General features: G+C 44.2%; 1 protein-coding gene across 4 annotated transcripts in view; it reads left to right on the top strand.

Moving 5' to 3' along the window:
• Positions 1-13866, top strand: part of LYN (LYN proto-oncogene, Src family tyrosine kinase) — a 158340-nt gene that overhangs the window by 71940 nt on the left and 72534 nt on the right. For 2 of the 4 annotated variants that reach the window (XM_058443634.1, XM_058443635.1), the window contains one exon: positions 13566-13611. In XM_058443634.1, the coding sequence (XP_058299617.1) occupies positions 13566-13611 (46 nt within the window). Of the gene's footprint in view, positions 1-9144; positions 9282-13565; positions 13612-13866 lie in introns of all 4 variants that reach the window. The other 2 variants (XM_032759749.2, XM_032759750.2) reach the window with 2 other exon arrangements.

The following is a 13866-nucleotide window of genomic DNA, read 5'->3' as shown; positions in this document are numbered from 1 at the left end:
TTTGACCCTCATATACCTCTTTAATTGTCTTGCAATTCTTTTCTGGAAACATTCTAGTAAATGCAGTGATTAAAACTGTACCCAGTGCTGCTGCCCCTTCACATTGTGGATAACTACATGGCCCCTAGGTCTACCTACGGCTGTGCTTATGTCTTGTGGCAAATAATAAAGAAGGAGCTTCGGCCAGGTGCAGTGGCTCACACCTGTAATCCCAGCACTTTGGGAGGCCAAGGTGGGCAGATCACAAGGTCAGTTCGAGACCAGCCTGGCCAATATGGTGAAACCCTGTCTTTACTAAAAGTACAAAAATTAGCCAGGCATGGTGGCGGGCACTTGTAGTCCCAGCTACCCAGGAGGCTGAGGCAGGAGAATCGCTTGAACCCAGGAGGCGGAGGTTGCAGTGAGCCGAGATTGGGCCATTGCACTCCAGCCTGGGCGACAGAGCGAGATCCGTCTCAAAAAAAAAAAAACAAGGAGCTTCAAATCAGGTAAACACAGCAAACAGAAGATAAGAAGAAGTTGGCAAACAGCTTAAGTTTGCCAACAGGGTTTGAATCTTTTCAAATGTAGTCTGTCTTCCATCATGACTGTTTCTTCTTACCCACTACTCCTTTCCAATCTGGTGTTTAGATAGGTACAGGTTGCTGCTGTGCTATTTGGTAGAAAGAAGCCGTAGGTTCTCTCCATATTCTGTGTATGCTGTTCACCGGCCCGCTAAGATTTGACTGGGCACTGCTGAGTCGAGGGATGTTAAATGGACACCCACAGTGCAAGTGCATGCAACCGGGAAACTTGTGGATCCCCTGGAAACCTTGACAAGCAGAATGAGGGGAGCCCTGAGACAGCATCCGGCTGTTTTGTCTTGACACCCCTTTCCTCAGTGCTCAGCCCTGCATGAGACATGAAGAGAAGAGAAGAGCCAACTCCTTCAGACCCAGAGACATCCCTCCTGTGTTGAGGGAGGTGCACCCTGTAACTAGCTAGCTAGTCTTAAACCCGCTTCCCACCTGACCCCCCCTTCCCAATTGACCCTTAATAGTCAAAGTGGATGGAGGCTGGCAGGCACCTTGGACACAGGTTCTATCCCAGTCTTTACTCTTTCCAACACTCCTTCAGACACCTCTTTCTCACTTCTCCTAAATCATATCCTCCTCCCTTCTAGGGGAAGATGACATTAAGGTTGATCCTGATGGCTCACCTGAGTTACAGACAGGAGCTGACACCTACCCATCAAAGCAGCTCTGTGGTGGAGGTGATGCCCACACTATGGATGCAAGCAGCTCCAAGGGCCATGGTCATAGCCTAGAGGTGACGCCTGCACCATGGAGGCAGCTCTGTGATCTGAGGGATTCCCAGCACCAAAACAACATTGCCTTAATTGCCCGCAAACACTGTTCCTATTACACATGACATTTAAACCTTAGGGAGTTATGTTCATAATGTTAGGTTGCCTAAAGAAAAAAAAACAAAAGCAAACCGAAAAAGCCTTAAGTAGGGCCTTACTTTGCAGGCTGGTCAGATAGAGAAAGCCGTGCTATGGAGCTTGGCCAGCCCGGGTTACCCGCTCGCCAACTGTGCCCGCCCTGGCTGCTGGGAGATTTTATTGAGGAAAAATATTGGAGAATGTTTGAAAATAATGACCATGGTGTGTAAGGCAAAAAATCTTAGTTGTTTAAATAAACACAGTCTGGCTAGGTCCTTTTCAGTTCTCTCTCTTTTAAAAGTGATTTAAGTGCCGGGCGCAGTGGCTCCCAGCACTTTGGGAGGCCGAGGCGGGCGGATCACCTGAGGTCGGGAGTTGGAGACCAGCCTGGCCAACATAGTGAAACCCTGTCTCTACTAAAAAATACAAAAATTAGCCAGGCATGATGGCGGACGCCTGTAGTCCCCACTACTTGCTACTCAGGAGGCTGAGGCAGGAGAATCGCTTGAACCCAGGAGGCGGAGGTTGCAGTGAGCCAAGATCGCGCCACTGCACTCCAGCCTGGGCAACAGAGGGTGACTCCATCCTAAAAAAAAAATGGAATTTGGCAAAATTGATGCAAGACTGAACTGCTTGAGTTGGGAATTAATGGGGTTGGTGGTGGAGCTTAGTGCTAGTGCCCTCTCCAAGTCTCTCCAATGCTGCTGAGGCTGCCAACCAGGCTATTGTGTCCCCATGTCACTTTGATAAGCAGTTTGGAGAAAGCATTCAACTCTTCTGAGGACTTTGTTTCTCTAATCTGAGTCTCCTTTCTGAAAGTAAAGTAAGAAGGACAATTAAAGGGTATCTGAAGGTTTCTGCGTTGGTGGGCAAAGTAAATCTCTTGAGTTATAGAACTGATACTGGAATGCAAGTGTGTAGGGGGCATACTTTTAGGGACAAATTCCTCTAAATGATGCTTGAACCAGGCTTGGACCTAATTTGAAACTCAAGATCACTTTTGTTTCAGATAGACACCATCCACCTCTATTTCCCCAGGCTTCCTTTCTCTTCCTTGTGTCTTTCTAAGCTCTCTAATTCAGAAAACTCTTAGAGTTGGAGCTTCCTCCACAGAGAGGCAGTAAGACCTTGTATCAGTAAAGAAGCGCAGCTTTTAGGCCGGGCGCGGTGGCTCATGCCTGTAATCCCAGCACTTTGAGAGGCTCACGCGGGAGGATCACCTGAGGTCAGGAATTTGAGACCAGCCTGGCCAATATGGTGAAACCCTGTCTCTACTAAAAACACAAAAATTAGCCAGATGTGGTGGTGGGCACCTGTAATCCCAGCTACCTGGGAGGCTGAGTCAGGAGAATTGCTTGGGCCCGGGAGGCAGAGTTTGCAGTGAGCAGAGATCACTCCATTGCACTCCAGCCTGGGTGACAGAGTGAGACTCCATCTCAAAAAACAAACAAACAAAAAAGAAGTGCAGCTTTTAGATAGAAGGAATAGGTTATAGGTTCTATAGCACTGTAGGGTGACTATAATTAAAGACAATGTATTGTATATTCCAAATAGCCGGAAGAGCAAATTTTGAATGTTCCCAACACAAATAAATAATATATTAAAAATAATAAAAGCAACAAAAAGAGAAAAAGTACAGCTCTGAAGCCAGACCAAGTTCCAGTTGTACCTGAGACCTTTGATTACCTAGCACAGGTTCGTCTCTGGGTTTTACTTTCCTCATACACAAAGTACCAGGGACAAAGTAGGCACATACGTGTTTATCCCTTTTCTACCCCCGCGTCTTTTGTCTCTGACCCTCACAGACATTTATAGCTACTCTGTTTGCTTTAGGTGGATGACCAGTTGATATTGCAAAGTCAGGCAATAGACCCAGCAGTTGAGTTCAGCAATCCAACTCCATAGTCCTTACTTCAGAATATTTTGTGAATTGTATAGTGTCTTCTTTAGGAATTTCAACAGAAAATTTCTATACAGGATCTTTTACCTCACAAGTGGACTTTAGAACCTAACCAACAAGGTGGTGGATGTCCTCTTAGATTTTTTTCCTGTGGACATTAAATATACATACATATATATGGACTGTATACATATATTAGGTTGGTGCAAAAGTAATTGGCAAAAACCGCAATTACTTTTGCATCAGCCTAATTTAAATATGTATATATAATTTTTTCAATCAGCAATTCTTGATTGTTTGATTAAGAATGTCCAAATATACAAATCTCTCTTTTTAACCCACTTATAATGTGTCACTTTGTTCTAACTTAAAGAACTAATCCCTAATGAGGACATCTAGATTGTCTCTACTATAAGTCATGCTAGTGGGAACATCCTTGTGCCCCGTGCAGTGTATTTAAAGAACAGATTTCGAGAAGTGGAATTCCAATGCAAGATTGCATCTTTGTTGAACAGCTGGATAATGGTAAGGCATTGCTAGATTTTATGAAACCAAAACCCTACTGCCTCTGGTAAGAGTGAGTTTTGTTTTGTTTTGTTTTTTTGATGGAGTCTTGCTCTGTCACCCAGGCTGGAGTGCAGTGGCACAATCTTAGCTTACTGCAACCTCTGCCTCCCAGGCTCAAGGGATTCTCCTGCCTCAGGCTCCTGAGAAGCTGGGACTACAGGCAGGTGCCACCACGCCCGGCTAATTTTTGTGTTTTTTAGTAGAGACAGTTTCATCATGTTGGCCAGGCCGGTCTCGAACCCCTGACCTCAGATGATCCACCCGCCTCGACCTCCCAAAGTTCTGGGATTACAGTTGTGAGCCACCACACCTGGCCAAGGTAAGAGTGATTTTTAAAAACCAAAAAATTGTCCCAGAGTCTGGGAATAAAATAAAAGAGGGATTAAAATCACTCTTCTAATATTCTAAGGCTCTTGAATGAGGATGAGCCACCCCTAATGGATATTCGTTCCAATGAAAGAAAGACTTTTTAGAAAGAGAAATCTCCAGCCTCACATTTTCTGGATGGGTCAGTGGATGTTGCTTTGTAATCAAAAGGCTGCCTGGCCGTTTGTGTCTCTTTAGACCATGTTGTAAAACTTTTGCAATGAACAGACTAGAGTTGTATTTGCATGTCAAAGCCTCAGTTACTAACTTGTTTTAACCAAATTCTCTACGCATAAAATATGTCTTTATTTACTGTTAAAAAAATGGTTTTGAAGGCACTGCTGACTACATCATCCACAGCACTTGATATAAAGTGCATTATAAGCAAACTTGGAATTCCTGTTGGGGACACACATTCCCATCAGCAGCCTGGTCTGCTTCCTCTCTCCTGCTGTGACTCATGACGTCCCTGGCCCTTCCTGCCAGAAAACCCAGGGCAAATGTGCAGATCAGTTACAGCAGACTTGTTCCCTGCAATGTTACCACATTCGCATTTTTCTCATTGCCTTGGCTCTGGTTTTCTGGTTTTATTTTATTAACTTCATTATTGACTCTTTTGTGGTAAAACATTTTAAAGCTTTTTTCTCTGAGAAAGAGGTAGCCTACAAAAATAATCTCTGTTTGGCATTGTTGTTAATAAATAGACGAAACATGCATTTCAAAATAGCCATTGTGTGGCCAAGTGGTAAGAGCCCAGGCTGTAGACTTAGCTTCTGACTTAGACTTGAGAGCGCACTCCTGTGTGAGTGAGTCTTAGCTCCACCCCTCCCAGCTATGCTGTGTGCCAGTCTTCTAACCTCTCTGAGCCTCAGTTTTCTCCTCTGTAAAGTCATCTGGCCGTATGGTTTCTTCAAGGATTAAATGAGATGCTCAATATATTATAAATGTGTAATAGAAGAATACTAAGGTGGAAATCATTGTAAAGTGTAGCTCATATCACTTGGAACATGTAACCACTCTCAGTTTTTGTCAGGAGTATATTGTGTTTTCTACATTTATGGTACTTTCATACAGCATAAGGAATTGCAAGACCCGTTCTGAGTTTGGGTTGCTCATCCCCATGTCACATGGAGGACCTCTCTTGAGGTTTCTGGTGGGAGAGTGTCTGAATGGGGGACCCCAAACACTTTGTGAGCAGAGATAAGCTCTGCCTGAGCAGTGAAGCCATGCTAATTTTTCACATGGCTTTAATTTTTTTCATTTACAGTGCATACGTTCGATGTTAAATTGTCCATGACAATGGCGGGAAGAAAATAAGCGTAAATAAATGGCCATCTATCGATCTTCCTGTCTCGGATGTCACCATCACACCCACATCCACCTGCTTTTTGTTTCCGTCCTTCCTTTTCCCAAGACCACTGCCCTTGGACAATCGCCTCCATCTTTTCCTCTGTCCCCTTTAGAAGCTCGGGGATGGATTTCCTTACAGTAGCTCACTCTCCCCCCAACATTTCCTACAGAGTTTTTGCTCAGAAATAGAGATCCCAACATCTGATGCACACTGGATGTTCTTCTGAATAACTACAATACCATCATATTGCACTTACAAAACACAACAGTTCCCTGATATCATAATCTCACGTGTAAGTCAATTTCAACTTCTCCAGTTGTCACATATCACAGCTGTGTGTCACCCCCAGGCCCCCAAGATTCCATCAAGGTTGGTACATTGTCTCTTGGGTCTTCTCTGATATGGAATGGTTCCATCCCTTCCCTTTAGCTGGAGTATCCAGGCAAGTTTTCTTTAGAAAATGGCACGTTATGGGTTTTTCTGATTATCTTATTCCTCTCTTCCCTGTATTTCCCATAAACTGGAAGTTATTTTAGAGATTTCTGTCTGTTTTAGAACAATCTCACCTTCATCAGGAGGGGTGTTGATGGGCACCTGGGAGTCCCAAGCCCATCAGCCATAGCTGCTCCATCTGTTCTTTTTTTTTTTTAGACCGAGTCTCACTCTGTCACACAGGCTGGAGTGCAGTGGCGTGATCTCTGCTCACTGCAACCTCTGCCTCCTGGGTTCAAGTGATTCTCCTGCCTCAGCCTCCGGAGTAGCTGGGACTACGGGAGCCCATCACCACGACGGCTGATTTTTTGTATTTTTAGTAGAGACAGGGTTTCACCATGTTGGCCAGGCTAGTCCGGAACTCTTGACCTCGTGATCCGCCCACCTCGGCCTCCCAAAGTGCGTTCATTCTTACTCTTTGAGCACCTGCGTGGAGCGGAGCTGTTTTGGGTGCTGGAGGTGCTGCACTGAGCAAAGTAGAGGGAAGCTGTCACAGTCAGCTTAGATGCTAGCTTAGGGAGCTGACCCTAAATAAACTGATACATGATGGAACGTGGGTGGTAACCAGACAAGAGTGAGAATTAGTGCAGACCTGTCTGGGGCGATAACATTCCTGTAGGATCTGAGAAAGAGAGAGAGAGAGAGAGAGAGAGAGAGAGAGAGACATGGAGTGAGGGAACGCTGGAGCGAGCAGCGAGGGCAGGGGAACTGCAGGAACGCGGTGGGGTGGGGACAGGGGATTCCCTGTGCCCTGGTTGTGGCGCGGCTCAGTCAGGGCTCGGTCCGTGCTGGGAGGGAGCTGGATCCAGCGGCCCGGTGCGCTGTGGGTTGGCCGCACCCATGCAGGGCTCCTGCCCCGGGGCTCGCGGTGTGCGCATGGTCCTCGTGCTGCTATTCATGTATTTGCCCATTTATAAAGCACGATTTTAAGGGATGATGAGTTAAACACCGCTTTTTCGGGGAGAGTAACGGGGCGTGGGAGGGATGAGACTGGTGAAAAAAGAACTCCCATGCTTACTTAGAGATCAACTCTAAACCCATGGCCATTTCAGAAACTTTAGCGTATGAAAAAAATGTGCTGTTTTGAATCAAAGAAGTACTTGCTTCCCCTTTATTTTGGGAACTGCAGCTCGCTAGTTTCAGAAAGAGGTGTGGCTGCTCTTTAGAGGCTTCATACCTCAAGTAATGAAATGATAAACAAGTCGAAGTTCCTAGACCAACTGGAAGCCTGCAGGAAAAAACGCAGGCCTGGGCGCGTAGCAGTGATGCAGGAGAGGGCAGAGTTCCCAGAAGAGCTCTTGAGGTTTCTTAGTACAATTCCTCCCCCACGAGGTATTGCCTAATCACACCACCTCTCCCCCTTCCCCAGACCCCTGTCATCTCTCCTTCCTCTAGACTTAACTCTAAGCCCTAGGCACCAGATTTGGCAGTGCTTCAGAATTACACATCACATGGGGAGCACCATGCTCCCGCTGTGCCCCAAAGGAGTTTCCTGGATAGTGTCCAGAGAATCTATTCCGTGAGAACCACCTTCTAATGAAGTTTGTGAGATTTTTTTTTATTATTTATTATTATTATTTTTTGAGACGGAGTCTTGCTCTGTCGCCCAGGCTGGAGTGCAGTGGCACGATTTCGGCTCATTGCAACCTCCCCGTCCCAGGTTCAAGCGATTCTCCTGCCTCACCCTCCCAAGTAGCTGGGACTACAGGCATGTGCCACCACGCCCAGCTAATTTTTGTATGTTTAGTAGAGACGGGGTTTCACCATGTTGGCCAGGATGGTCTCCATCTCTTGACCTCGTGATCCGCCTTCCTTGGCCTCACAAAGTGCTGGGATTACAGGCATGAGCCACCGCGCCCGGCTGTTTTGTTTTTAACGCATAGATTTGACCCAATACTGTAAGACAAGAACTGTGTCTGATTCAAATGTTCAAAATCACCTTTGCAGTCGCCAGAATGCATGTGTAGTGCTCAGCTGTCCTGCGTTAATGGAATCACTGGATGACAGAGTTCATGTTTAGATGTGCACCATGTGTTGTTCCGCCCTGGTCAGGCACCAGCCCCCTTCTTGCCCTGGTGGCTTTCCTCCACCGTCCTAGAATGGCTTGCGGAGGCCGTCATTTTGCTTTTACCTGCGCTAGTACTCCTGGTTTCCTGACTCAAGTAGCTTACTGGGTAGCCCTACTGGATTTGATCATCTGAATGTTTTCATAAGTATCTTCTTTCCCGTAAGTGTGTTTCCTCAATTCATTTCCAGTCTTGATGAAAGCCAGGCCATCTTCCTAGGCCCCTAGCTATGTTTAGCTGGAGTCAGGTTCTGTAGATTCCAGCTCTTCATCACCTGCCCTTGAAGTCTCAAGGCCCCCCACCCCACTCCACCTTGCACACTGCAGATTGGATGTGTCACGTGTCTTCAGGGTAAAAAATTAACCACTCAGCATCACATCCAGCATGTGCCTCCCTCTCTGGCCCTGACTCCTGACCTTCCCTACCTGCTCCTTGACTGCAGTGTTTAGTGTTGTAGATAGAGCTCATTTTCTGAAGAGATTAGGTTGATCTAGCTCTCTGAAGGGGCCATGTTATCTTGAGCTCATGGTGGTTGCATATGAAGTTTCTTCCTCCTGGAATCTCTTTGCTGACTTTGCAACCTGGCTACCATCCCTCCCATTTCAACTCACAGAGCATTTCCTTTAGGAAGCTTTCCCTGACCACCTCCTTTTTCTCTTGCCTGAGTTACATGTCCTTTCTTAGATCCTGTGGGTCCTCTGTCATCGAGTCTTTACACATCTTTGCAACAAGAATACGAGCAGAGTTAGAGCTGGATTTTGTCTGGGTGATGGAAAATTAATGCTCAATAAATATTTGTTGAGTTGAACGAATGGACAAGCAAACCTATTTGGGAACAGTATTCACATTTGAGTTTATTAATCTATATATGATAAAGAATAAAAGTATATTTTTTCTACTCTTTTTAATGGAGAGATTTTGATGGCTTGAAGCAGTTCTGGAGTGGTAAAACAATGGCATTGCTTTTATGTTTCAACAGGAAATATGGGATGTATAAAATCAAAAGGGAAAGACAGCTTGAATGACGATGGAGTAGATTTGAAGACTCAACCAGTACGTAATACTGAAAGAACTATTTATGTGAGAGATCCAACGTCCAATAAACAGCAAAGGCCAGTAAGTAGATAGTCTCAGGGGAGAATTCCCACAGCAAGATCAAAGCATGGCTGCATAATTTAAACATCAATCTGTAACATGTACATGCAAAAACATTCCATTGATTACTTGGTCCTCAAATAATTTTTGATATGCTTTGTAACTTAATCCTTTGAAGAATGTATAAACATTTTAGGGATAACTAGGCCACTCATTGTGCAATTAAAAGGGCCTTTGGTCACATTCTTTTGTGTGAAGAAAGCCATCTTTCATATTATTGGTGCAAAGACCCCACTATATATATATATATAGGCTTGTGTGACTCAAGATAGTAGTGAGAGGCCGGGCGCGGTGGCTCACGCTTGTAATCCCAGCACTTTGGGAGGCTGAGGCGGGTGGATCACTAGGTCAGGAGTTCGAGACCAGCCTGGCCAACACAGTGAAACCTCGTCTCTACTAAAAATACAAAAATTAGCTGGGCACGGTGGCGGGCGCCTGTAATCCCAGCTACTCGGGAGGCTGAGGCAGGAGAATCACTCGAACCTGGGAGGCAGAGGTTGCAGTGAGCCAAGATCATGCCACTGCACTCCAGCCTGGGTGACAGAACAAGACTCTGTCTCAAAAACAAAAAAACAAAAAAAAAAACAGATGTAGTGAGATTAGCTCAGTGGTTAGAAGCAAAAGGAAATGTGGGATGCAAGTCAGAAACTAAAGTAGGTGCTAATGTGTCTTTCATTGTGTCATACTTTATCCTGTCTTGTCATTTCTTCAATTAATTCAAAATAGTACAGATCCTGAAGTTGTCATCTGTTATTTTAGTGAATTAAAATATTAAGGAAAAACACCTCTAATTCTGTCCCCTAACCTTAGAGAAATAGCTGGACTAGAAATATTTTATGAGTGATGTGCTATTTGGTGTATTTTGGAAATACTTGGCAAAGAAAGAACTAACATCACATTTTAAGAACAGAGCTTTGAACAATTATAACCTGAAATCTGCTTCATTTCAGAGCTTATATCTTTTGCATATATGTATTCTCTCATTCTATACATGTATATCTCCCACAGCCTGCTTTCTATGGAATTCTGCAGCATTTAAGCTGGAAACAGCTTATTCCAGATTAGCCCAAATGCCATTATTAGGAATTTTCAGGCTGGGCATGGCGGTTCATGCCTGTACTTTGGGAGGTCACGAGGTCAGGAGTTTGAGACCAGCCTGGCCAACATGGTGAAACCTTGGCTCTACTAAAAGTACAAAAATTAGCCGGGTGTGGTGGTGCGTGCCTATAGTCCCAGCTACTCAGGAGGCTGAGGAAGAAGAATCGCTTGAACCCAGAAGGTAGAGGTTGCAGTGAGCCGAGATTGCGCTACTGCACTCCAGCCTGGGTGACAGAGCGAGACTGTCTCCAAAAAAAAAAAAAAAAAAAAAGGGGGCATTTTTATAGTTTCTCTAGTCTGACATGTTTTTAAATACTCAGGTGTTTTAGAAATGTATTCCCATTATCAAGCCTTTCTGCCTGCCCTCCCCTCAATGTGTCCCCATTATCCTGAAGGTAGGAAATATCTGCCATGTATCAAAGTCATGTGTCATCATTGAGATGAAGAAATCAACATCGGTCTTCTTAAGAAGTGGAGATAGGCCAGGCACGGTGGCTCATGCCTGTAATCCCAGCACTTTGGGAGGCTGAGGCAGGTGGATCACCTGAGGTCAGGAGTTCAAGACCAGCCTGGCCAACATGGTGAAACCCCGTCTCTACTAAAAATACAAAAATTAGCTGGGCATGGTGGCGCATGCCTGTAATCCCAGCTACTTGGGGGGCTGAGGCAGGAGAATTGTTTGAACCAGGACCCAGGAGGGAGAGGTTGCAGTGAGCCAAGATCATGCCACTGTACTGCAGCCTGGGCTACAGAGCAAGAGTCTCCAAAAAAAAAAAGGAAGTGGAGATAAAGAGTGGATATATCATGCTATTAAGTTATCATACATGATGTTTCTTGATAAATTAACATTGTAATTTTATATATGGAAAATATATGTACTTAAAATGTATAAGAATATTAATAGATTTAATTGTGTGATTATAAATATAAAATTTAAAAACCTATTACAGGCAGTGAAAAAACATTACATAAGTATATACAGATATAGAACCATATAATATATAAATATGATTAATAGAAAATAAAATAAGAGAAATTAGAGTCACAAATAGTTTTCTTATAGACATCAGAGTTCTCAAAAAAAGATCTGATTTTTCTCATACCATATGCTGTAGATTTTGTATGTTTTAAAGCACAAGTTTTTTCGTTTTGCATTTATTTATTTATTTATTTTGAGGCGGAGATTTGCTCTTGTTGCCCAGGCTGGAGTGCAATGGCACTATCTCAGCTCACTGCAACCTTCTCCTCCTGAGTTCAAGCGATTCTCCTGCCTCAGCCTCCTGAGTAGCTGGGATTACAGGCATGCATCACCATGCTTGGCTAATTTTTGTATTTTTAGTAGAGATGGGGTTTTGCCATTTTGGCCAGGCTGGTCTTGAACTCCTGACCTTAGGTGATTCATCCACCTCGGCCTCTCAAAGTGTTGGGAATACAGGCGTGAGCCACCACACCCAGCCTGTTTTTTGTTTTTAAATGATGAACAAAGATGTCCTTTATTCAGAAAAGTCAAGGAGAATAGTGTGCAAACCCACGCACCACTTTTTCCTATTGTTCAAAGTAAAGGGGATTAAAAATCAAGTTAGAAAGCAGAAGTAGTAAACGTGCTTGAAGTCTTTCAATTCCCTCCTGTATACCGTAAGTATTTCAGTTTGCCCCTTCTGTGGTCACAGATGCCCTCGACTCATGAGCCAGTTAGCTTGGCCTTATTGCATGGCTATAACCAACACTCTCAGCCAACACTCTCAGCCCATGCCAAAATGCATGCTATGGATTGATTGAAAGGGGAATTTGATGAGAGGGTGAGGTAGGGTTGATGCAAATTCAACAACATTCTAGAAAAAGCCATTTTAAGGAAAAATCTAGAGCAATAGTATGTGTGTTGCGTATATGTGTTTTGGTCTTATAAAAAGCATATTAAAATGTTTGTAAGTTAAGGGCTTTTTGATATTTGAAAAATCAGCTTGCTGCTTTTAAAATGATGTAATTAGTTTCTAGTCTTCTAGTGATTTCCTCTAAATCACATAAAATAGATCATATATCCAAATTATGCAAATTTGAATGACTAAAAAATCAACATAAAACTTCCTGACATAAACATTTGAAGGATAGTATGCAGCCATGGGTTTTTCTGGTACCACAATGTAGTAATTTTCCCTGTCTCACTGAATTGGAGATTTTATGGGCTTTCATCAGAAATTTAAATTTCAGTACAAACTGTTTTGGTCCCATTCTATGAAGCCACTTTAATCAAAGAGAAACAGAAGAGTTACACGGCTTGTGGTATAGACCTCTGACAGCATCTATCTCACAAGAGGCCCAGAGGCCTCACACAGCCTCACGTGGCACTGTGAAAAAAAGAATTTGATTTTAAAGGTAATTGAGGTGGCCTTTTGTGCCACCAAATCCTTCCCAATAACTCACCCCCCCACTCACTGAAATAACAGGGGATGCCATCTGTCCCTGTGATGGAGTCAGGGTCAGCCCAAGAAAGCCTGGATGGGATGGGACTTGCTCTCAGCCTCCAGGGACAGAGCCCTGACCATGCAATTTTATACAATTGGGAAAGCCTCAGATGGGCAGTCCTGGGCTGGGACGGCAACTCCACGAAATCACCAGGGTCCCTCCACTTCCGTCTCCATCCTGCTGCCGCTGGTGTTTGCTTTCTGTGTGAAGACTCCAGCCTTCACTTGTTTCTAGGGAGAGAGAAAGAGGCAAGGGAAAAGGGGAGCTGACAGCAAAGCCCTGCACAACCGATCTGCGGACCAAAACTCCCTCTGCCCTCTGCCCGGGGCTAGAGAGTTTGGAAGCACACTCACTGAGCTGGGCAAACTGCCTCCCCAAATAATATTAGGGTTCTGTCACCAAATAAGAGGAGGAGCTAGGATGAGGTGAGCACCTAACAGCCCCTGCCCAGAACCTTGCTTCCTTCCTGCCACTCACAGCAAGTAATAAAGAGCCCTGTCGCTGGCCAAGCAGGGCAGGACGCACCTCTACAGGTTTTTCCCTCTGTGCTCCTGTTCTTTCTAACTAAATAAATGAGCCCATCCTAACAGCATCTGCTGCTGTTACAAAAATCATATATACAACATGAATGTGAGTAAGAAAGACTAAACAGAATTTTTTTTTCTAATAAATATTCTCTCGTAGGTTCCAGAATCTCAGCTTTTACCTGGACAGAGGTTTCAAACTAAAGGTATGTTTTCATAGCAACATAGTTAACATTTTTTTCTTTACTGTTAGAGCTTCTGTAAAGTGATTGTCCTAAATGTTTTTATTTTTTCTATTTTTTTTATTTTTTATTATTATACTTTAGGTTTTAGGGTACATGTGCACAATGTGCAGGTTTGTTACATATGTATCCATGTGCCATGTTGGTTTGCTGCACCCATTAACTCGTCATTTAGCATTAGGTGTATCTCCTAATGCTGTCCCTCCCCGCTCCCCCCAC

This window comes from Hylobates moloch, unplaced genomic scaffold (genome assembly GCF_009828535.3).
Source record: "Hylobates moloch isolate HMO894 unplaced genomic scaffold, HMol_V3 SCAFFOLD_9, whole genome shotgun sequence".
NCBI lineage: Eukaryota > Metazoa > Chordata > Mammalia > Primates > Hylobatidae > Hylobates > Hylobates moloch.
Note: the sequence above shows the minus strand (reverse complement) of the source record. Positions and strands in the feature narration are given on the sequence as shown.